Genomic DNA, 24,026 nt, shown 5'->3' on the forward strand with positions numbered 1-24,026 from the left:
CATGTGTAGGGGTCTGAAGCCCGATTGACGGAGGCCTAGTAGATTGATGGTTTCAAGGTATGATTGTATCTTGGAATAGGCAGCTTTATCAAGGATTTTTAACAGGAAGGGAGCAGTAGTGATGGGTCTATAGTTGGTAGGAATACTCGGGTCTAGACAGGGTTTCTTTAGAAGAGGGAGTATCCATTCGTATTTTAGATTGGTGGGGACAGTGCAAGTATGGAAGGAGGAATTGATAAGAATGGCTATAAAGGGGGCAAGTTCACTGGTTGCTTCTTTAATAGTTGATGCAGGGCAGGAGTAACTATATAATATTGTCCACTTCCCCGGTGGACACTTGGGTAAATTTAAATCAATGAGGGGGTTTTGGAGGGTCAGAAGAAGATTTCGATGTTACTGTGATCCGCTATCCAGAAAAAGGGAGCCACTCTTTTGTACCAAGAAAATCCACTTCCTGTTTAGTTGAGTTATAAGTATGAGTTACAGAAGTAGGTTTGACACAGGATGGTAGACTATTGATTTACATTGACATTCTGATCAAAATATTAGTATTTTAGTTGAGATAGGGAAGCCCCTCTTAGAGTTAGAGAAAGATAGGCTTTATCTTTATTGTCATTACTAATAAAAGTTTGTGAACAACCATGCTACCGGAGGCGCTATTCCAAGATAGCAGTTCCAATGGAGAAGAAATTCAGCAAGACCCGAAAGGACGCCAAAGAAGGAAGTGCCCTTACCCTTTTTGATCCAGACTCAGCAAAGCCTCCGTGAAAGGTATCATAAGACCATGAACTACAGCTGACGTGTGGTGTAGCAGTTGTCAATGGTGCACGGGGCCCTTCCACTCTGAAAACCAAGGCGAGGAGAAGTGATTGCTACTGTGTTACCATGCTAGACTCTAGAGACAAGAAACAACAAGGAGCTTAGCATAGCCGGTGAGTCGGAGGGAGCACCGATAGCAAACCGGACAGTGTTGCGCGAAGGTTGCAAACGGCAACATGATATGAGTTGGAAGAACTTGTGAACAAAGAACTTGTATGTTACTGAACTTTTAAGAAAGAACAGGGAATATCCAGCTGCAGAGTCGTCCGGCGCCACGTGGGTGCTCATTCGAAAGACTCTGGCCGTTTTCCCCTTCTGTTGAAACTACAGATATAAGGAGAGCCTGAGGTCAAAGTGGTCATAGAAGGGTCGAGTAAAAGCCCATGTACAATCGAGTCTTTGACACATAGTCAAGAGAAAGCTAGGGGATGGGAACCCCGCTTTCTGATGAACTGTGTAAACTGGAAAATGTGAACCCGGCTGAGGGATGCCCAGGAAGGAGAGCAAAACCTAACACCCCGTAAACATTGTGTCGACAAGTGTGAACCCGGCTGAGGGATGTCCACAGTGAACAGTTGTTTTAAAGAATATTGAGTCTCTTGAATACTACAGGTGATAATACTGGGAATTAAAGGCTGTAGTGAACCCGACTGAGGGAGGCCAACGTTGCAAAAGTATCAGAGCCCGGTTGAGGGGGATCCACGGGCGACGAAAAATCACCCGATGTGAAGAAAAACTGAAAGGAACTTTTGTTTTGTTGTTTATAGCACATCAGGTCCTCTGAGGCAAGAGACTTTGTGTAAAAGAGACTTGGCAACAGAAGGCCCTGATATGGGGGCTCAAATGGGAATGGGGATGTACTGGGTGCAGGTCCCGCGACAGGTATTTACCGGGCCCTCCAAGGAAGGAATGGCCTGGTAAGTCCCCTTTTGCGTGACCCGGACCTGGCACCCGGTATGGGGGTAGCCATGCTGTAATTGATTATATATTTTAATGAGGAATAGGTTGAGCTAACGCCTATGTGAACTAGGGGAAACTCTAAAACTAAGGAGGGACTTCTGTAGGATGGTTTCAGGATGGGCCAAACTAAAATATTACCCCCTTAGTGCTCCCAATAACCCACGCTTGATCAAACATAAGCATCCAAACCTGTCAGGGGCTCCCTTTTTATAATAAAGAAAACTCCAAAGGGTTGGCAAACGTAAAGTCCACAAACCTAATCTTGAGTTTGTAGCCTTCTGGCTACCCTATGCTAGTAACATATAGTTTCAAGGAATGGCCAGCGCCAACTATTCACAATTATACTCTTCAAAGCCTGTCCCTCATCCACTAGAGATAAATGGACATGTCCCTTGGTTTCCGCAGGGTTTACCAGAGCCCCTCCACCTCTAGACCTTGGATTTCATAATTCACGACAGATCTCCCCTCGACTGGCTTCAGGATCCACAACAATGTTCCTCCTGGAGCTTGGCTTCAGGGGCCATGACAGCCTTTTTCCTCGGTGTCTTCATTCACCACAGCCCTATCTCCTAGAACTTGGGACAATGGGTTCACAATAGTCCTCGGATTAAAGCATTCACAAAAGGCCCCTCTCTCCTAGGCTGTGGTCTCTCCTGCAAGGGCCTAGAACCATGATCTATTCCCAGGGGTCAATAGTGGAATGCCCAAGCTTTGCATTTCCAGTTACTGTTGTACCATTCTGGTCATCTTTCCTTATTCAGGGCATACAGGGCTGAATAGCTCTCCACCTCTCCAGGTTTACCCAGTCTTCCTCCGGGTAGCAGTCCTTGCAAGAGTCCTTCCTCCTGCTGCCTCCCCTTGTTTCAAGGGAGCATTAGCATCTACTGTGAATGCATCTTGGAGTAAGACACAGACAAAAGATTCTGAATCTGAAATAAAACTTTATTAACTTCAGGATGGAAAAACACCTATCTTGCCCTATACAACGGTGGGATTACCCTGCTGAAATAAAGCTAAGGAATGTCGGAGTCAAAGAGTTCAACTTATAGTATGTGTCCAAAACCTATACTTGCCCCCACAACTAATCTATACAATGTGTAGGAATGTCAGCAACCAACAAAACAGTGTTCAACACAAAGTATAAAACAGTTCCAACAAAAAGTCTCAGGATTGCCTTAAGTTCGGGACAATATAGTTTTCACCAAGGCTCAATATTCCCTTCCCCAAGTTCCAGATAGCACAGTTCCAAACACAAAAGTATCTTGCGATTCTATCCTCAAGTCGATAAGTGTGTCAAGACTTAGGGTTCCCTTCCCCAAGACTCACTTTCAATGTCACAATAGTGTTTTCAGTCTTCTTAAAGTTCTGTGCCACACTAGCGCCATTTTTTTTTACGATTGGTCTTTGTACAAAAATATCTTGACTGATTGCAGTTCATTCAGCTTTCAAAGTATATTTTATTATTTACAATTTCTCCCACTTTGTTGTTCAATATGCCTCTTTTCGGTTCATTGTTAAAGTTCACTTCCAAAGTTCCCTTCATCTTGAAGTTTCAACACAGTGGGTTCAGTTGTCTTGTAAAAGTTCTTGGTTTCACTTGAAGGTTCAGCATATGTACATTTTTCTTGCATTAAAATGTCATTCATGGGGGCGTGGCTTGGAGCGCCATCGATGTGGCTGCTCAGTTGAAGCCTCCCGTGTGACGCCCGCCGTGCGAGCCCAGTAATGCAGCTTTCCGAGATCCTACCGAGGCTCCAGTAACACCAGGGGCCATCGGAGTATATGGAGCAGTGATTCCGCAAAAATCGGAGCATACCGGTCCCCGGGGACCCAGCGGGACCAACGTCTCCTCGCGGCGTGGCACTCCGCATATCCAAGATGGCGGGCGCTCTCGGCCCACAGACCCAAAGACGGCGCTGTGACCTTCGGAGGTGGCCCTGTGCTTGAGGGCCTCCCCCCCCCCACTTGCCCATCTAGCACTGAGGCGCCCGACACCGGCACGGCGGGAGAGAAGTCCGCCCTTCACTCCGGTGCGGAGCCAGCTCTTCGCCACTGGCGCAATAGCAGAGGACTGCCCGCTGCATGGCCCCCGCCCCCGTGGGGGGCGCCCGCTCGGGGGGTTGGCGCTGGAGGTGGGTGCTGCGGCGCTTCTTACCTGGGAGCCCGCCGCGGTCGCCGTCTCTTTGGTCTCCTCCTCCTGCGGTCTTCCCCCGCCTGCCTGGCTCCGCGCTGGAAGTCGCCGCCGACACCAGCAGCTGCAGGGCTGCGGGCCTGACTCCAGGGGCGCCCCGGCCCATTTTGACTTTGGTCCCACTTCCGTGGACCCCAGCTATCCCCCTGGGTGTTGTCCCGCCTGGGGGCCCAAGCCTGCATTACCCTCCCGCCGAGCGCTTTTTCTGCGTGGGGCGGCCTGGGTGAGGGGTCACCCAGCAGCCTGAGGGCCCCCGCGCCGGCGCCGATCTGCCCCGTCCGGAGCCAGCCTCATCCCATCTCACCCGCAGCTAACTCCCCCCATCCCCACCCCCCGCTCCTGAGGGAATCCACGGCCGGCTGAGCCGTCACACATCCTGCCCTGTTGGGGGAAATCCCCGGGCCCTCCTTGAGGCCCGCATCCAGGACTCCGGACAGAGGGGGCACCGTGGTGGGCCCCTGAGGACTCTTCTTCTTCCTGGGGCGCCCCGGCCCATCTCGCTCCCCTCGTCGCTGCTGGCTGCCTCCTGCGCTACCCTGGTGGGCGGTCTCCGGACCCACTGCTCCTCGCCTTGGGACAACACCCACAAGACAAGACCTTGGGCTGATCAAGCTGAACATAAGTAAGAACATATCCTTCCACTTAATCCCCTCTCCCACCTCTCTCCTGGCACTATGTCCAAACAAGCGAAAGTCACCAAAAATGCGGACATTGCTGCCGTGCTGACGGCATCAGACAAGGGGAGGAAGCCCGATACCGCCGGACCCACCATACAAGACCAGCAAAAGGAGGGCGATCCCCCGACCACCAGGGGCGACCTACTAGCATTTATGGCGGACATCAAAGCCGAATCCAGAGCTTGCATGACAGAGCTATCCACCAACCTGGAACAAACCAACAACAGAGTTGCTGAGGTGGAGCAGAGACTGGGAGAGGTCGAGGAGAGGACCACACCCAGGACCACACAACAGCACTGGACAAAGTCCAGCAAGCAGTTAGAGCCCTTCAGGATAGATGTGAAATTTTGGAATTCAAGCAGGAGGACTTGGAGAACAGGGCCCAACGCAATAAACTCCGAATACGAGGAGTTCCCTCCTCAGTCTCGGATAAGCAACTGGCGGAATACGTGGGGGATTTCTTTCAGGCCCTCCTCCCGGATCTGGACAAGCACCTACTATTGCTGGACCGCACCCACAGGTTCCGCCCTCGCCGCGGGGTGGAAACAGTCCCACCCCCAGTTGTCATCACCAGGGTCCACTTCTATTCGACTAAAGAGGCCATATCTGCCATCAGCCGCTCAAAGGATGAGCTCACCTTCTTGGGCTCAAGCCGCCAGATCTACCAGGATCTCTCTCCTAACCCTTCAGAAGAGGAAAGCTCTTCGACCCCTAGCCCTCTTCCTTCAAGAACGCCAGGTCCGATACAGGTGGCTCTTTCCAACAGCCCTGCAATTCTCATTCAACGGCTCCCTGCGGAGAATTGCCCATCTAGAAGACGCCAACAAAATCATGAACCCATCCTCCCCCGCGGGGGCCGCCCCATCATCCTCGGAGGCAACAGATAACCAGGAGCACTCCCCCACCCCGCAGCCCAAGCGACCCGCGTGGTCTAGGACCGCCCAGAGCAACAGAAGAAGGTGAAAGACACACAGGCAGATAACGGGAATCAATCCCACACAATCAAGTCAGGGGCCTTGGTACCCTACACAATTACTTGCCCACTCCGAAGCAATCGTAGGTTCTCACAGCTTGATCCGGCGGGCTTCACTTACGGCTCATGCCCATTCCAAGGTTCGTTCCACCTTTATGTCCTTGGAAATTCAAGTCACTTTAATGTTGCAACTGGCCCCGAACGCCGCACTCACAATGTCGACCTCCCCGCCAGTTAAAATGTTAGGCCCCCGTTGGGGGCTCTCGTTAAAACCCCAAGAGCAGGACATCTCAAGCGTATCCAACACCAAAGATGGCATCTGACGACCTATCCCCCAGCCCCCTCGCACCAAAACTCAATACAGCAGGGTTCCCGACCCAAGAAGCTCAGACATTACAATGCCTCTCGCTAAACGTCAACGGGCTGAACTCCCCCACTAAGCGGAAACCGATCCTCCAAAAACTACAGGATGAGGACGCCGGAGTGGCAATGTTGCAAGAGACTCACCTCCTCCCAGCGGACTTTGGGCGTCTTCGATCACGGCTATACCCACTTCCTCGCCTCTGGGGGATCCAAGAAGGGGGGCACAGCGATCCTCTTCAAGAAAGGCCTCAACCCCCAAATCTTGGACTCAATATTGTGCCCAGAGGGTCGGTTCATGGCAGTAAAATGCCTCCTGCTGGGGGATCTATATACTTTTGTCTCCGTCTATGCACCCAATTCGGGACAAGCAAGCTTCTATGATTCCCTGGGTTCCGCCCTCTCGGGCTTCACGGAAGGCCAGACGATTCTGGGGGGGGACTTTAACGGAGTGCCGGACCCCACCAAGGACAAATCTCACCCTCCGGCCCCTGGCGATTTTGCCATAGCCCTCAGCCTCCTATGCTTATTTAGAACTCTGGATGTGGTGGATGCGTGGCGGGTGCTTCACCCCGCCGAGAGGGACTTCTCCTTTTTCTCCCATGTCCACCGAACCTTCTCGAGGATAGATCTCCTCCTGACTTCGCCTCAAACCCTCTCCGCAGCTAAGGATATCTCCATCGGCCCTATCATTCTGTCAGACCATGCACTGATAATCGTGGAGCTTCAAACCCAGGACCCCAGATCCAACCCCACGCGCAGATGGTCACTCAATGACCCCATCCTTAACGACATGCTGGCCAGGGATAGGATCGCAACCACAATTAAAAACTTCCTCGAAGACAATCCCGCTACGGACACTTCCCTCGCAAATAACTGGGATGCGATGAAAGCAGTGATCAGGGGAGCCCTGATAGCCCAAGGGGTGGCGTTCCACCACCAGCGCCGACAGACCCGGCAAACCCTCGAAAAAGACCTGCAATCAGCGGAGGAGGCCCGGAAAAAGAAGGGGTGGTCGCCCAAATCTCCCGAGCCGTCCGTATAGCCAGAAAGAATTTGGAGGCCCACTACACTGATCACACTGCACAGTTGATGGCCAAGACTAGGAAATTCTACTACGCCAAAAGCAATAACGCTAATAAGCTCCTAGTAGCCAAACTGGCCAAAACAAGACGTGCTAATACCATCGTGGGGCTTCGAGACCCGCTGGGTAGGACACACTATGGCGAACTAGAGAAACAGCGGTTGGCAGTGGATCACCTGACTCAAGTAATGACTGCGCCCCCGCGGGACCAGTCTCGACAAGAGGAACACCTTCGAGGGGCGGCCCTACCACGCTTGCCTACTGCAACAAGGGACATCCTTGAAGCCCCAATAACGGACGAGGAGGTCGATGAAGCCATTAAAGCTCTCAAAACTCGGGCCCCGGGCCCAGACGGCTTCACATCCAGATTCTACAAGATAATCAAACCCCAGCTAATCCCCCCTATGGTAACACTTTTCAACTCATTCAAGGAAACTGGGTCAGTGACACCATCGATGCAAGATTCCACAACTATCCTCCCCCCCAAGCCCGGGAGGGACCCCAAGGATCCAGCCTCGTATAGGCCAATTGCCTTGCTGAACATAGATGCGAGCCTCTATTCCAAGATCCTGGCCAACCGGCTTTCACACATCCTTCCGACCCTAATCCATCCCGACCAAACGTGCTTCATTCGGAACAGAGCGGCCGCGGACAATATCAGAAGAACCCTGAACCTGGTTGAAATCACCCACCGGTCAGCCCAGAGTATCGCATTGATGGCCTTGGATGCCACCAAGGCGTTCAATAGAGTTGACTGGACATTCATGAAACTCACCCTGGGTGCCTTTGGCTTTGGCCCAACCTTCCAATCTATGGTAATGGCCAACTACGCATCCCCCAAAACCCTCTTGAGAATCAACGGCTTGCTGTCATCCCCGATCCCCATGTCCTGCGGAACGAGACAGGGCTGCCCTTTATCCCCCCTCCTCTTCGCACTAACGATGGAGCCGTTTGCCCAAGGAATCAGACGGAATGAGTCTATTAAGGGACCCCAGGTCGGGCTCTCCCAACAGAAAATCGCTCTGTACGCCGACAACGTTTTTCTGATTCTCTGAAATCCCAATGCCTCAGCCAAACACGCCCTGGAGGAAATAGCCAACTTCGGAAAGGTCACTGGCTTCGCTGTCAATTTCTCTAAGTCAGTGGGTCTTGGCGTAGGCCTTCGTCAGGAGGAACAGGAGGCCGTGTCCAGGCTATGCCCGATCAGATGAGAGAAACAAGCTATCCCCTACTTGGGAGTCCATATACCAGCGAAACCAAAGGACACATACCAGGCGAACTTCCCCAGATTATTCAGCGAGTTGGAGGGAGAACTGAGGCGCTGGTCCACCCAGGAAATCTCTTTAATGGGGCGGATCACGGCCGCAAAAATGAACCTGCTTCCGCGGTTTCTCTATGCCTGCTCCGCCCTGGCGGTGGCCATCCCTAGGCAGGCGCTACAGGACCTACAAAGGAAAATGCTCAGGTTCATCTGGAGAGGCAGGAGAGCCAGGATCCCCCTCAAAACCCTGCTGGGGAGTTCGAGGTTGGGGGGCCTGAGGGTTCCCGATCTTCAGGTTTATAGGGCGGCAGCACAGCTAGCACACATTCATGCCTGGCATATCCTCTCGGACCGCCCTAGATGGGTAGACCTGGAGCAAGCCCAACTGCCGCTCCCCCTGCGATTCCTCCCACACATCCAGGCCCCCCTGAGAGATCACTGGAAGACACTCCTCCTAACTACTAAACATACGCTGAGCTTGTGGGACTGGGCCCTGAAACAAAAAGGCATCCCAAGAGGACAAGGCCCTCTCTCCCCTATTTTCCACAATCCAAACTTCTCCCCGGGGTCAAACCCGCGGAACTTTCAGAACTGGATCGATGGAGGCCTAGAGACCCTGGAGCAACTATATGCCGGGAACGTCCCACGCACCTTTGAACAATGCAAGACGATGTTTCAACTCCAGGAAAGGGACAGATTCACATACTGCCAACTCCGTCACTGGTGCTCTCACCCCCAGACTCTCCAAGAGGCGGTCCGCCCTCTCACCGCTCTGGAACTAACGCTGAAGGATCTGCCATCCCGGGGTAGGATTTCACCCCTGTACAGACGCTTTCTGACCGACTTCTTGAACGTGCGGACACGAGCCATGGCCCAATGGGAGGCCGACCTGGGCCACTTGCTCGAGGACCAAGCCTGGGTAGACATTTGGACCTGCACCCACTCCTCATCCACCTGTGTGACCAATAAGGAATGCGCATATTACACCACATGAACCCCCAGGTCGACCCTTCCTGCTGGAGGGGATGCTCCCAACCGGGCTCCTTTTTTCACATGTGGTGGACTTGCCCCAAGATCCAGCGATTCTGGGAACAGTGCCTGACGACAATCAATCACATCACGGGGGATTCCCTCCCCTTGGAGCCCGAGACGGTTCTACTGGGGGTCCCGACCCCTGGGGTCTATCCACGCTCGGGGAATAGAGCGAAACTAGTGACACAATGCCTCCTAGCGGGCAAAACCGTGATAGCCCGCTTCTGGAAGTCCCCGGACGGCCCGTGCGAGGCCCATTGGTGGGGTAAACTTTGGGACATCCTGATTGCGGAAAAGGTGACCGCGGCTAGGGCGGGGGTCCTGCACCGCTTCCAGAACCTATGGGCCCCAGTGCTGGAGTTCGATCAGCGTTTTCCCGCCTTAACATTTAAACCCCTCAGCGCGCGATGGACTTTGAGAGACGAAGGGCCTACTTGAGGGGTGGAGCCTACAGAGGGCCAGCCATCTGGGGTCCGAGGACGAGGGGGGAGCGAGGGGTTCCAAAAGGGGAGGGGGAAGAGGGGGGGTGAACATGAGCGAAGAAGAAAGAATTTTGGTGTAATATCCTTATGCAATATGTTATGTAAATTGTCCTGCCTTGGTTTAAAATAAACATATTAAAAAAAAAAAAAGAATTCATTTCTGAGTTTGGCACATGGTGGTTTCATTTGAATGTAAAGCTACATTAATTTGTAATCCTTATAGGTAACAGTTCTGCTTATTAAGGTTTAATTCAGTTTGAAATTCAAGGATCGTGAAGATTTATTTATTGAAGCTTTCATTCAAGTCATCTTTGTTTCATATTTTTGTAGATTGCCTTTTATAACCTGCCCAGCACTCAGAGACTTTCAGAACCATGCTTTCATATACACATGACCGCTCCCCTACTAAGTATTCTCAATTGTTCAATGGTTAACAAGGATTCAGATTGGAGACCTTCGAAAACTTGTTTTATCATACACACTACACGCGACCACTCCGATACAATGTCATCCTCCGCGTAAGTTCAAACACTTGCGTACTGGGTTTCCTCTTTTATAGAAACTCACTGGTTGCGTTCACTGGTCTTCCAGCAGCGCAGATTGCTCAGCCTTCTGCTCTCCGCCTCTGGACTCCGCCTCCTACCCCTCAGGCACTCCTAGGTTGGCTTCTGTCCACAGGAGAACGAGCACTGCGAACACGAGAAAAAGGGGCAGCCTTGGCTCTCTTTCCAGTGTTGGATCAGTTCCACAGAGCCCCAGCTCTCGGACCGCACTTCCATGAACCATCAGCATGCTTCACGGACACAGCTTCCTGCTGCTTCTCTTGGTCTCTCTGCTGCTGCTTCAACACCACTGCCACTGCCTCTCCTGACAACACCTGATTGGGCTTGCTTTTATACATGTGCAGCTCTTTAACAGGCTGCAGATGCAAATGTGCAATTAGCCCTGCCTGACCCTCATCAAAGGGACATGCCTGACTTCTACAACTTGCAGCAGGCTTCTTCCTTGTCCCAGTACCAGAGTGGTAAAAGCACAGTCTTCATTACTCCCGGTTGCCTCTTCTTCATCTCAATACTGTCAGTGGGCATATATGAAGAAGTCAGGGAAGTTGACTCACAACCTATGAAGGCTGGGGAAGAGTTGGATTGGTCGTCAGTAGGGAACAGAGGATACCATGTCTCTCCCAAGGGCATCCCAATCCTAGTCCCCAAGGACCCTCCACCCAGGTGATCCTCCCTCGCTTGTCCACCCCCAGAGTCAGGATCCAAAAGTAATGGCCTTTCCCTGGCCCCTGCATAGAGGACCCATGAGCAACAGGAGTGAGAATACCCTCAAGTTTTTCTTTTCACACTACGTCTGCTTCTTCATTGTACAAGACCCTGAATTAATTAATCCAGCCCCTTTGAAACACATGGGGCTTTGGTGTGATGGAGTCTAATTAGTTACTTCTTAGGCTTCTCTGTCCCCAAACCTGTGATTGGTAACACTTTGTGATGACCACATTTATTCGTACTAGCTCTGTATTGATTAGTTCTTAGTATTGCCCAATGAGTGCATTGATTGCATTCACTATGGCAGGTTTCTAAGGTGTATGCGGCATGCAGTGTCATTTTGGAAATACCTTTCTGCTTCCCAGTGGCTCCACAGTGTTCCGAAATTACTTTACACATAACAGCTTCCTGGAGTTTGTGATATCTCTGCTGCCCGGTGTAGTGTCTCCCGAAGTTTGGGTGCTGGAGTCCATGGTTGGTGAGTGCCGCACTGCTTATTTCTATATACGGGTCGTGGACCGGTCCACTCCCATGTGTGTATGCTGGGAAGTTGAACCCCCGAGACTGTGCAGGGTTGGCTTTGCTGCCAAGCTACTGTGTCCCCTTAGTCTGGATATTCGATCATGCACCCTATGTGTGAGGTCAGCGCCCCTCTTCTGCCTCTACATAGTACTGCTGGCCATTCTAGTCTGCTGGAGTGGTGGCCACCAAATGAAGCTACATCTACTCAGGGTAAAAACCTCAGCACTCTTTCTCTAATAGGTGTACAAGACTCCAGTGAGATGCACTCCAATCACCCTGTGGGTTCACTCCTGTCTCAACGGGTGCATTACCCACAAATGTTAAAATGGAGAGTTCGGGCAACTCACACGCTACCGTATGTACACTCAACAAGCTCCCTTTAAGGGCCTCAGTTAGTTTCTTGGTGCTGACCTTGGCTCACAAAGTCCTTTGCAGGTCAGCCTTCTTGTACTTGCATACATGGACTAATGGTATAATCGTGTATATCCACTTCGATCATGCATAAAAGGCCTTGTGACTATTCTGTGATCTATTTGGACCAGATCCATGTAAGCTTCGAAGTCCATGCAGCCAAGGTATGGGACTCACTCTCTGAAGAGATTCTCTAAGAGCTGCTTTGTTGATTCTCAGATGCACAATAAAAACATGGAGATGTTTTAGCTCCCTTCTCTGGGCTGCTCTGATCTTCTGCATGTTCATCCATCTAAATGTGAGCACTATAAAAATGTGATTAGATAGATACCTAGTGCAAATGATAACTGTTTTGAGTCGACGTAAGTTGTTGATGCTTGTTATTCGAACATTGCTGCAGATTTGCCTGTTGGTGAATTCAGTGAGGTTCTCTTTTTAATTACTCTAAGATCTAACATCTATGATGAAATGTATTATCCTAACAGCACTCTTAAAATGCTGAAACGTGTGATATCTGCAGGTGAAAAGAATACGGAGTTCGCTGAATTGTGTATGCCATAATTTTAAACAAGACTGCGCATTTTACAGAGGATCACTAACAAGGTGGACATTCTTGTGGTTTAAAAATACTGTTTTTTCAAGATTTGTGATGTGAACCATCAACGTACAAAACCAATGCTAGCTATCGAGCAAGAACTCCATGGGTGGAACATAGAAGCATTTTTTATGGACACGTCAGCTCCTAAGGTCCTACGGGGGAGAAATTCTTATGTGTTCCCCCACATGAAAAGAGTTAACAATGTTCTGGAAGCCAAGAAGTACAACACCTGCACAGGTAGTCTGCTGTGGCCAGGATGTTACACGTTTGTTAGGTTGGGTTGTTGCAATCCATGTTTGTGTAGTTACTTGATGAAGCCTACAGATTTGTTGCTGTGGATTTGGAATCGGAGCGAGGACTGTAAAAAGGGAGGCAAACAAATGCTAGTGGTTAAGCTACCTCTGCCGATCCCAGTCTTAGCTCGCTATGCCCGCAACAACATCTCTAGGGGCTGGTATATACTACAGTACTTTTTATGTAATCATGTGTACATTTAATCAATTTTCTTTAAGAAATGAACTTTAAAAACGAGTGGACTTAAATTTAGAATGTTATGTTATATTATGTTTTTATTTTCTCCTGTAGAGGATATGTGGAGTACCAAAATAAGATTGAAACTAAAAAAGGAATCTAAAATGTTTAAAACCATATATAGAATAAAATTGCAAACTGCAAGAGGACACATGTATTATCTACTTGTTTTTTGCTATTTTCTCTAGGTATGCAGCCTTTGATGTACTCTGTACAGGAGGCATTAATCTCCAAGTCATGGTGGACGCGTGTGGGGACAGATATTTGTTACTACAAGTAAGTACATTAGCATTATGCACAAGTACCTATCTAACACCTTAATCATATTTAGCATGACCGATTGCACATTGCAAGAGTGGCATCAACATTCCAGTGTGCTCTATCATTATTTGCACTTTAGACTGTGCAATCAGAGCATTCTATGGTGATCTGTTTAATTTCTTTTTTTTTAAGTTTCAGCTATTTCATTGAATTCTTTTAACAATATAGCATAGCATTTCTATAAATCTAGACATATACCCTGTAATAAACAAGCATTGTTGCACTGTTTTAACAATGTAATCATTGTCATAGGTTTAGTTGTAAAAGTAAAAGATATAGGGCCTCATCACAAGTTTTCTGCTGAGTGGAAATAGTGTTCCTGCCGGGTCGTGCAGCAGTATTAGTGTTACATCACAACCTGGCGTGAACGTGCCCTCAATTCTGGCTGTAATGCTATTAGTGCCTGGTAGAAACTGCGCCGAAGTAAGTGTTACCACCGGGAAACCAGCGCTAATAGCTCTACCGCTGGTGATCCTGGCACGATTATCGATGGTGGAAATCTCATAAATTGTGTCACCGCCGGAACGGGAAGCACTGCGGCAGCCATTTTGAAAAACACAATCCATTAAATAGCTCCACTTCCTGCAGCCATCTAGTCCAGGAAAGTAGCCAGAATGTCCCAGGAGAGGATAAGATGCAAGGTGGCAGAACATCACCTGCGCAAACCCAAATTTAGTGAGGGGGAGCTGGTGGTCCTCACACATGAGGTTATTTTTCATTGTGAGCAAATATATGGCAGTCGGCAGAGGAAGACCACTGGGTGGCGCAGGACAGCCATCTGGAATACCATCTGCCAGAAGGTGTCAGCAGTGGCAAGTGTATCCTGTGATGGAGAGGACTGCCGCAAGTGGTGGAATGACCTAAGGGTCAGGGTGCAGGGACTGCTGTCTCAACACAGCCAGGAGTCCCTGGCGACTGGAGGAGGCACTCTGGAGCCACTGGTTCTCACCGCCTGGGAGGAGAAATGCAGTACAGTGCTGGACATGGAAGGGATAGAGCGAGTCGGCATTGCAAAGGTGGTTTCCAGCAGCCAGGAGGCGAGTCAGCCCCCTCCCCCCAAAACAAGTGCATGCACAAATGACAACCCAGCATAAGAGTCCCCAGTGAACATGGACACATGTCAGCAGACCAAGAAGCTGGGCATGCCAACAGGGTCGGAGTGACGGGGTGGCACACCAGCCATCCTCCACAGCAGCCATGGGGCAGTTTACGAAGGGCACCCCTGAGTTTCCCAGCAGCGGTAAGGGGTGGTAAATGACCCAACCAAATGGCATGCACACCACACCCATACTGGTGCACCCTGTGCTAGCGGGATTGAGGCGCGTGAGCGACCACAACACTGTGCCGCAGTCACACCAGCATGTTGCGAGGCCGAGTTGGCCTGCCCCATATTCGGCATGGCAGACAAGCCACAGGGAAGTGCATGTCCCGCACCCCGGCATGTGCTCAGCCTACCAATCATTGTGCAGCACAGTACAGCCTTGCTTTTTGCACAGCAGTGCCCCATAGAGCCATGATAGTGCCATGCACTAAGCCACCACCCCCACCGTGTGAGTGCCACCCAGGAAAGGGGATGTGGGGTCAAAGGACCTCAAGCATGCATGCCAGACGTCAGCTTCCCCAGCATGGACACCCTGCCCTCCCCGCACACAGGCCAAAGACCAACTGCCCATGTTTCACACACTCATCGCCACAAGGCACCCCATGATGCAGGAGCCCACATGCAATACTCCCTGACCAACCATGGTCATTGGCCCATATGTGTGGGGGTCCCACTCTATACCATAGCAATTGTGACTTGCATGCCAACACATGTGCTGGATCCATACCTGACAACAATGTATATGTCCCCTAAAGGAGCCCATGCATCGCCCGAGGCATCAGAGGAGGAGGAGGGTTCAGGCCCATCTGGAAGTGGTCCATTCAGGCCCTCAAGATCTGCCACCACCACTCCCCCAAATCCCCCGAAGGGATGTCACGCTGTGTAACACCGCAGCACAGCAGGGCCAAGCCAACACCCACAACCCAGGACACTAGGAGCAGTGCAAGGCCCACTGCTCCCACACCCGCAGCTGGAGGCACAGACACCAGAGTCACCCCAGACCGGTGTCACTGGTTGCTGAAGGGCCACAGACCCCAGGGATCCCTCCATGTCGCAAGCGTTCACACTCCCTGGAGAGCCCTCCACGTTGCCAGCGTCCACACTCCCCTGAGAGCCCCCCACCCTGCCAGTGTACACAGGCCCAAGGCAGCCCTTTCCGCCGCCGGCATGCCCAGGCACCTGAACCAGACATTGACACTCCCTCGTATAGCTCCCCTGAGGTCAACCCAGGACCACTACAGACCCCCTGACCCACACAGCACACTCCGACTTGCAGCATGCTGTTACAGAGGCTTGAGGACATGGAGCGCAAACAGTGGGAGATGGAGGCAATTGGCAACACACACTTTGAACACCTGCAGGCCATTAGGGACAGCATTCAAGGGGCCACCCACCGGATTGTGCCGACCATTGCGCGGAATCAGGGCCGAGACAACTGTCAGCATGGCCGCCCTGACACTGTATGCTCAGAGGGTCAGGGAGTTGACTGAAGGCGTCTCTGCTCTGGAAGAGGCCATCCGGCAGAGCACAGAGTTGCAACAACAAAAAAACCTGGGGACAGGCTCCATCCCATCCACATCAACCACGCCCACTGACTGGTCACAGCAGGGCACACCGAGGCGTCAGTCACAGAGCCTTCAGCACCCACATTCACCGGGGGCTGGCAGGGTGGAAAGAGGCTAAGGTTGTGAAGTACTGTGAGACACTGATTACCTTGATTGGCCTGCTGGGGTGTTGGTGGTGGGAGGGGGATAGTGTGCAGGGGAGTGATGATATGATAGGTTATTTATAATGCGCTTAATACCCAGAGGTTTCTAAGCGCGGACCCGGGGATCGAACCTGTGTTGCTCCGTGACGTCTTGCTTTCAAGGCGAGCGTGTTGCCCCGGAGCTATTCTCCCAAGACTGGAGGGAGCATGGGGGATAGTGTGCAGGGGAGTTGGTGGTTGGAGGCGGGAGGGGGATGGTGTGCTGGGGAGTTGATGGTGGGAGGCGGTTTGGGGGGGGGGGTAGTTGGAGCACTTCATTGCATTAAAACCGTTGATCTTCATCAATGCGAGGATATTCCTGATTGTGTCATTGTCATGTTTATTGATGGTGAGTGTCACACAGTCGTGCATGACTTGTGCCATGTGAAAGTGTCAGAAGAAATTGTCCATCAGTTCCTGGTGGGCCAATCTCCCATCCCTCACATCAACTCTGGCAATGCGTGTATTTGCCTGTACCACAGGCCCTGCATCCTCATCCTCTGGGGGTGGCATGTCCATATCAGGGGGTAGCAGAACATTCCTCTTTAGGCAGATATTGTGCAGCATGGCACACACATGCACAGTTTTTCCCACTTTCTAAGGAGCGTACATCAGGGCTCCACCTGTGTAGTCGAGGCAGCGGAAAACGCGCCTTCAGTAGGCCGAAGGTACGCTCGATGCACACACAGGTCCTGCTGTGAGCGTGGTTGTAGGCATTGTCCTGCAGTGTTTGTGGATCACGCACATGGTTCATTAGCCAGGGAAGCTGTGGGTATCCGGAGTCACCTGCATTTGGGGAGGCACAAGCATTATTCATAGTTAGGTCTGGCTGTGGGCTTACACAATATCAGGGCAATGGACAACTTGTGCGTGCATATGGGCCTTCAATTCATGTCATGTGTCGATTCTATGTCTGTGCATGCTGCGTCACTTGTGTCATGCATTGTTTCTGCTTCACATGCGCCCTGTTCCCTTGCAGCATATGTTATGTAAGGTGTATGTCAGTGACGTGCAGCTGACATGGTGGTTATAATGTGGCAGTGTATTTCCACTGTGCATGTGGCATGCTGGGTTTCCCATGGGCCTTCCCTGGGCATCGGAGGCTGCCGGGTCGCCATTGTGGGCTGGGCGCACATGTGTGCATGGTTGTATAACTGCCAGGGTTGTTGTTGTGTGAGGAGATGTGGTCATTTGTCAACATTGCTTTGGTATATGCATGTTGCATTGTGGTACCTGTGGTCATGCTGGTGTTTATAGTTGCTACTGTTTGTGTACATCAGCTTCTCCATGCAGGTAAGTATGACATGTGCATGCTCCCTGGTGTTACGCTCACCTGGCTCCCACAGGGGTGTCGAGCGGAACTGGACAGCCACGGTCTCCACCAATGTGATGCGTAGTGCAGAGATGACTGACTGGACTGGCCCACCTAGCTTCGTCTGCTTGACCCATAGAAGTAGTCTCCTAAAGACGGGGAAAGGGAATTAGCCACCTGTGGATTTGAGTATTAACACCTCACTGCGTCCCCACTTATGACTTCTGACATTCCCTTTCACAAAGCTCACCTTATAGTTTTGTATGATGAGCTCTCCATCCTGCGAAGAATGCAGGGGCGCGTTGATGGCCAGTTACTTCACTGTCTTAAGGATATTGGAAGAGTTCTGGACAAATCTTGGCTCCAAACCTCCGGGCGAAAGGCTGTATGTATATAGTTCTAATGAGTTAAAAATGTTCAGATTAATCACTCTTGTCCAATTCCTTGTTTCTTTTGCAGCTTAGACCCAAAAGATGATAGTCTTGTGGCAGCTGAAAGTGTTCAGGTAAGAGTCTGTGTTTTGTAACACTGTCCGGTAAAGGATGCCAAGGTTTAACTCGCTGCTTTCTCTTTTCTTGCAGGTGCAGCGTAGGAAGATTTGGCGTCCTGGTGGATAATACCTCCTGCGGTAAAATCAGGTAAGCATATGGTGGCAAGAGATTGTCCTTGTTTGTTCCCTTGGCTCTCCTTTTGTTTTCTTGTCCCCCTTAGGCGCAGGAATGCGGCAACCAGGTGATGGAGACAGCACCGGATCGTAGAGATGCTGCGAGGAACGGTGAGTATGGCGCGGCGCTGCTGCTGGCGATGCAATGTGTTTAAAATGAAGTCTGTTTCTGGTTCGAAGATGCGCCGAATCCGAAATCAGGTGAGAAATCCAGTAAAGTTCTTGTTCTAACCTTTCTTCTTCTTTCCCTTCTTTCCAGGCGCTCTGGACTCGAGGCGGGCGTGGTAGGATGCTGGATGCTGACTGCAGACACGGTGAGCGTTACGCTGCTGGATGCAGAATAACGCGAAGCATGTGCTACTCTTCGGACGTGGTTTAAATAGCCTTCAAAGTAGTCCCAGGTAAGTATTCCTCCACAGCCACAGCCGAGTAACAAAATAGTCCCTAAGATAAAATAGTCCCTTCAAGCCTCACATGGGCTTGGATCCCTTGCAGCATGGTCTGCATCAGGTAAGTTTTAACATATGAGCCTGGCGCCATAGGCGCCAGGATTTTACCCGGATAGCCCCTAACAGGGGTTGCTGGGTTTGCTCCAGGTAACATGATGCCTGCTTCCGGGGTTGATGGACTTGGTCTGGATGCCCGGGGGTAGGCATCATGACACCTGGCCTGTACTGTGACGTTGGTGCAGGATGTGGTCAAGTACAGATTTCGCATTCGCTTGCCATGCCATCCTTTGTGTAGTTACTCAACCCATAACCCGCGAGTTGGGCATGTGCTTCACAGAGCATGTGTACTGGTTTTTCTACTCACCCACTATCCAGGTCTGTTATCTTCTGTGCCTCTCTGTTTATCCTGGCAGTGTGCTGTTCCGTAGGACCATGGCATCGTAGGTCGATCCAGGGTAACGGGCACAGCAGTGGGTGATGTATAGGTTGGGCCGCAGGTCACCTGCACATTCAGGGAGTGGTAGTGCTTGCGGCTACGGTACACTGCTTCATGGACCTGGGGGGCCACCAGTTCAACATGGGTACAGTCCAGGGCAGCAATGAAATTTGGCACTTTGGCAACGGCATAGAACTGTGCTTTCATTGCATTGACCTTGGCTGGTGTGGTAGGCAGTGAGTTGTGGCGTTGCACTTGCTGCAGGAGGACTTCAAGCATCTCGCCCAACACTGCACAGAATGTGGGCTGTGCCATGCTGTGCATCATGGCCACGGAGTGCTGAAAGGTGCTTGTTCCAAGGAATTGTAGGACAGACAATAGCTTCAGCAGTGGGGGCCCAACTGTCCGGATGCTGCCCCCTATGTTGTCCTGTATTGTGGTGAGCAGCTATTATGGACTCCCTGTTGAGGGGGTACAAGGTGACCAGCTGGCTGTTGGTGAGGGTCAGGGGTGAGGGCCTAACCCTCAGGATCAGTGCACGCCTTGCTTGGGCTCTCCTCCTCCTCCCCACATCCCTGTACTCACTGTGCCCTGGCCTGGTTGTTCTTCCTCTCTACTTCTAGGTGCAGCATGATCAGCTGCCTGTCCCAGCTCGCAGTAGCTAGTGGCAGCATGGTGTTGGAAACAGTGTTTGGGGTAAGGGTGTGCCTTCTGTAGCCCTCTGGGGTGGATTGGGATCACCTGTGACAATTTTCTCTAAATTGTGTTTTTCTGAAACGAAAGTGCAGAGCTGCAAAACGTAATGGCAAACCTCTGGTTCACCCTCTGACAAACTGGCCTTCCGCCTGCTCCAAAGGCAATACAGACTCTCCACCCGTGCCAAGAAAAGGGCCCACATTCAGGCACGGGTAGCTGGTGCATCCAATAACTGTATCTGGTGTTCCAAGAGGAACCCTGTCGGAGCTGGATCTCACTCTGCACTGCTGTAGCAGTGCCTCTACAGAGGAAGCATTTAGGTGCTTTCAAGTAAGCCCAGGCACTTTCTAGGCTACCCTGTGCTAACATCTGCTATCCCAGAGAAGCTGTGTTCCCATCTACTGCTGCCCGATACAATTCAAATGATTCTGAAATAGCATGGCCTTACACGGAAAAAACTGAGTCATTTACTACTTCTGCCTGCATTTCGTACATCCTCCATTGCCATCCATGAGGAAGAACCGAGGATAGGATGGCCGCCATTGTATTTGCCTGGCCTTCAACCTCCACCAGTATCTAGTAAGCAGCCTGAGGCTGCATGCGGATTGGCTGCTTCAGCATTTTTTAGCCAATTCATATAGTGTCTGTCTTTGCCCCCAAACAGTGCTGTACTACCACTAGAGCGTCTTCACAAAATTTCTAGTAACGATAGGTAAAGTGAATCTGCCTCCAACCAACTTGTAATGAGGGCCACAGTCCCACTTTAAATGCTAGCTCCTGCTTGCCTATGGCATTTTGGCACCTCAACCACCCGTACCTTTCACGGGCTGCCACAGTAATCGGATAAGCTGCTACCTGTGGACCCCTGCCGTTTCAAATGCTCACTTTTGCTTGCTACTAATGTTTATACACCAGTAATCTGCTTCAACCCCCCCTCCATGCCCAGCTCTCCCCCAAGCCCAGCGTCCTGAGAAACCAACTCCTAGGAGGCCACTCAAGCCACAGATGAGCCGCACCCAAACCAAAGTCTCACAAACCCTCACATACCATTCATAGGCCTAAGGCTCCGTCCTCCGCCAAGGTCAACTCCACCGCAGCAGGCCCGATCAAGAGTGCACCCACTCCATCAGCCTCTCCCACACAACTCAAGTGCGGCCTGATTAATGTTCGATCTCTCCCAGCCCACGCCACCGAGATTCATGACTTACTCACTGACCTAGACCTGGATATCCTCACCCTCACAGAAACATGGTTGCATGAAGCCTCAGGCCCCTAATTAGTCTTGCACTCCCACCTGGATATACTATGTTCCATAAGGACAGAACCACCAACAAAGGAGGTGATGTGGCGCTCATCGGCAAAGACTCCCTCACCATCAGACAAACCAGCTCCTCATTTGATGAGCACACTGATGCCCTATCTGTCAAACTTGCCCTATCTCCCAACTATACTATTACCATACATGCCATCTACTGCCCCCCAGGTCCCATATTAGACTTCCAAGCCACTCTTCTCCACCAGCTAGGAGACAACCTAAAAAACGCCAAAACCATCCTCCTAGGCAACATCAACCTGGGCCTCTGAGACCCCAAGGACAAACAAAGCAAAGCCCTTGAAAGAGCACTCCTCGACCTGGGCTTCATCCAAAAAGTCACTGACCCAACCCATAAGAAAGGCTGCATACTGGACTGGATAGCAGACCACAACTGTACTGTGCATATCAGCTCCATCACCCCTTGCCTATGGACTGACCACCACCTCATACACTTCCACGTCCCCACCAAAACCTTGTCCAAGCCAATCAAACCTGTTCCCCCAGCTCTTGCCAGATCATCCAGGCTCCTCATTAAGGAAAGGATCCTCCCACCTCCTATATGCATCACCAGCCCTGAGGCCCCCCTTCTCCACTGACCCTGTAGCACTGGTAGACTTATACAACACTACCATCAAAACAGCCATAGATGCCATTGCACCACTAATGAAGAAAAAAGCCAAAACTAGGAAACACTCAAACTCATGGTTTACGCAAGAGCTACTAGACCTAAGATCCCTGAAGTGTATGCTGCTTACCACATGGAAAACCTGCCCTTCACACACCAATCTAGAGGCCTACAAAACACTCGCCTCCCGCTACAAAAATGATAACGCCCTAGCCAAATCCTCATCCTACAACTCTAGAATATCTAATGTGAAATCTGAGTCAAAGGAACTGTTCGTAATTTACAAGGAGCTTGCATCCCCACCAACCAACACCAAGGAAAATTTGAAAGATGATACATGGTGCAACAACATACAAACGGCCATGCTACAAAAAAATAAACACCCTCTAGGAAAAAATAAATGCCCACATCAACGCCCCGCCCAAAGCCAACACACTTTCAGCCTCAGCCCCTCACCTGGACAACAAAGACTCGAAAAATCCTTATCCTTCAAACAAGTAAACGAAACTGAAGTCCTAGCCATCATGAAATGCATCAAACCCTCCTCCTGCAAGGGGGATATCTGCCCCGCGGCACTCATTAAAGACTGCGCAGAACCTCTAGCCCTGCTTCTCACAGCCTTTATCAATGTGCCACCCTCCTCTTGCATAGTCCCCCCCCTCCCTCAAAGAATCTTGGGTTCACCCGCTTCTAAAAATCCAGACCTACCAAATAACTACAGACCCATAACCACTGTCCCTTTCTTGCTCAAGATATTAGACAAGGCTGCATACCTCCAGATCCAACACTTCCTGGAAGACAACATCATCCTGGGTAAGAGGCAATCGGGTTTCCTGCCACGCCACAGTACTGAGACTGCTCTAGTCGATCTAAAAATTCAGATAGAGCAAGCCATGGATAAAGGGAAACCAGCACTGCTCCTGCTCCTAGATCTGTCTGCAACGTTCAATCTTGTAGATCACAATACTCTCTGTAGACACCTCAAGGATGCAGCCCACTTTTCCCAGCAAGCCACGTCCTGGATCGCCTCCTTCTTGGAAGGAAGACTCATGAGAGTATTCTCTGACCAGGCATGTGCAACCCCCACCCCCATCCACTGCGGAGTTCCTCAGGGATCCTACACATCACCCACCCTCTACAACATTTTTACTGTCCCACTTTTCAATGAATTGGACGATCACGGCATAGCATATACAAACTACACCGATCATACGCAAGTCCTGCTCCCACTTACCGGCTCTTACGAACAAGATGTAGCCACACTCAACAAGACCTATGCCGTCATCCAGGCCTGGATGACGGCTAATGGTCGATGTCTCAATGGAGACAAGACCGAATTACTACTGGTGGGTCCCAAACAAGTCATGAACAAACTGGACAGTAAATACACATCATTCAACATTGACAATACTACTATAACCACCTCAGCGGCTGCTAAAACTCTAGGAGTATACATAGATTCCACTCTCTCCATGTCACGGTAAGTTAGCACCATCGCCTCATCGGCCGCACTAACAATGAAGATCATAAACGCTGTCAAACCCTACCTCTCCCCCAAAAACTGCCAGTCCATAGCCAGAGCTACCGTGGGTGCAAGGTTGGACTAGTGCAATGTCCTGTTCCTAGGCACGTGATCCAAAAACATGAAGAAACTCCACACCACACATAACAATGCCCTCAGAGCGGTCCTCCGCATCCCTAAGAGGGAGCACATCTCCAAGGCCAGGTGTGACGACAATTGGCTTCCAGTTAAAGAGCGCATTCTCTTTAAAACCCTCTCCATCACACACTCCTGCCTATCAAACACAGCACCTCCCTACCTATCAGAAACTATTCATCATACCACATCAAACAGACCCAAGCGGGCCCAGCACTGCAACCAGCTCACAGTCTCAACCTTTAAAAGATCCAAAGCAGGAGGCTCGAGTTTTGCAGTCCTAGCACCGAAGAACTGGAATGCTCTACCGCCCGCACTCAAGAAAGAGACGTCCCACGTAGTGTTCTGCAAGGCGCTAAAAACTCAACTCCTCCACTAGCCTATGCATGCCTTAAATGAATATTCACGTGCTGTTGCCAATACAATGTTTCTCACCATTGAAATGAGTGCCATAGCACTGTATCTCACGATGTAAACTGTTGTTTGCCTAAGCAAGTATCCTGTAACAGCGCCACGATGCCCCGCGGCCG

At 50.8% G+C, this 24,026-nt stretch overlaps 1 protein-coding gene across 4 annotated transcripts in view; it reads left to right on the forward strand.

Annotated features, from left to right (window-relative positions):
• AGTPBP1 (ATP/GTP binding carboxypeptidase 1) overlaps positions 1 to 24,026 on the forward strand; it is a 2,604,148-nt gene that overhangs the window by 1,880,591 nt on the left and 699,531 nt on the right. For all 4 annotated transcript variants that reach the window (XM_069625853.1, XM_069625856.1, XM_069625854.1 and 1 more), the window contains one exon: positions 13,361 to 13,448. In XM_069625853.1, the coding sequence (XP_069481954.1) occupies positions 13,361 to 13,448 (88 nt within the window). The remainder of the gene's footprint in view (positions 1 to 13,360; positions 13,449 to 24,026) is intronic.

This window comes from Ambystoma mexicanum, chromosome 6p (assembly GCF_040938575.1).
Source record: "Ambystoma mexicanum isolate Mex_15411 chromosome 6p, UKY_AmexF1_1, whole genome shotgun sequence".
NCBI lineage: Eukaryota > Metazoa > Chordata > Amphibia > Caudata > Ambystomatidae > Ambystoma > Ambystoma mexicanum.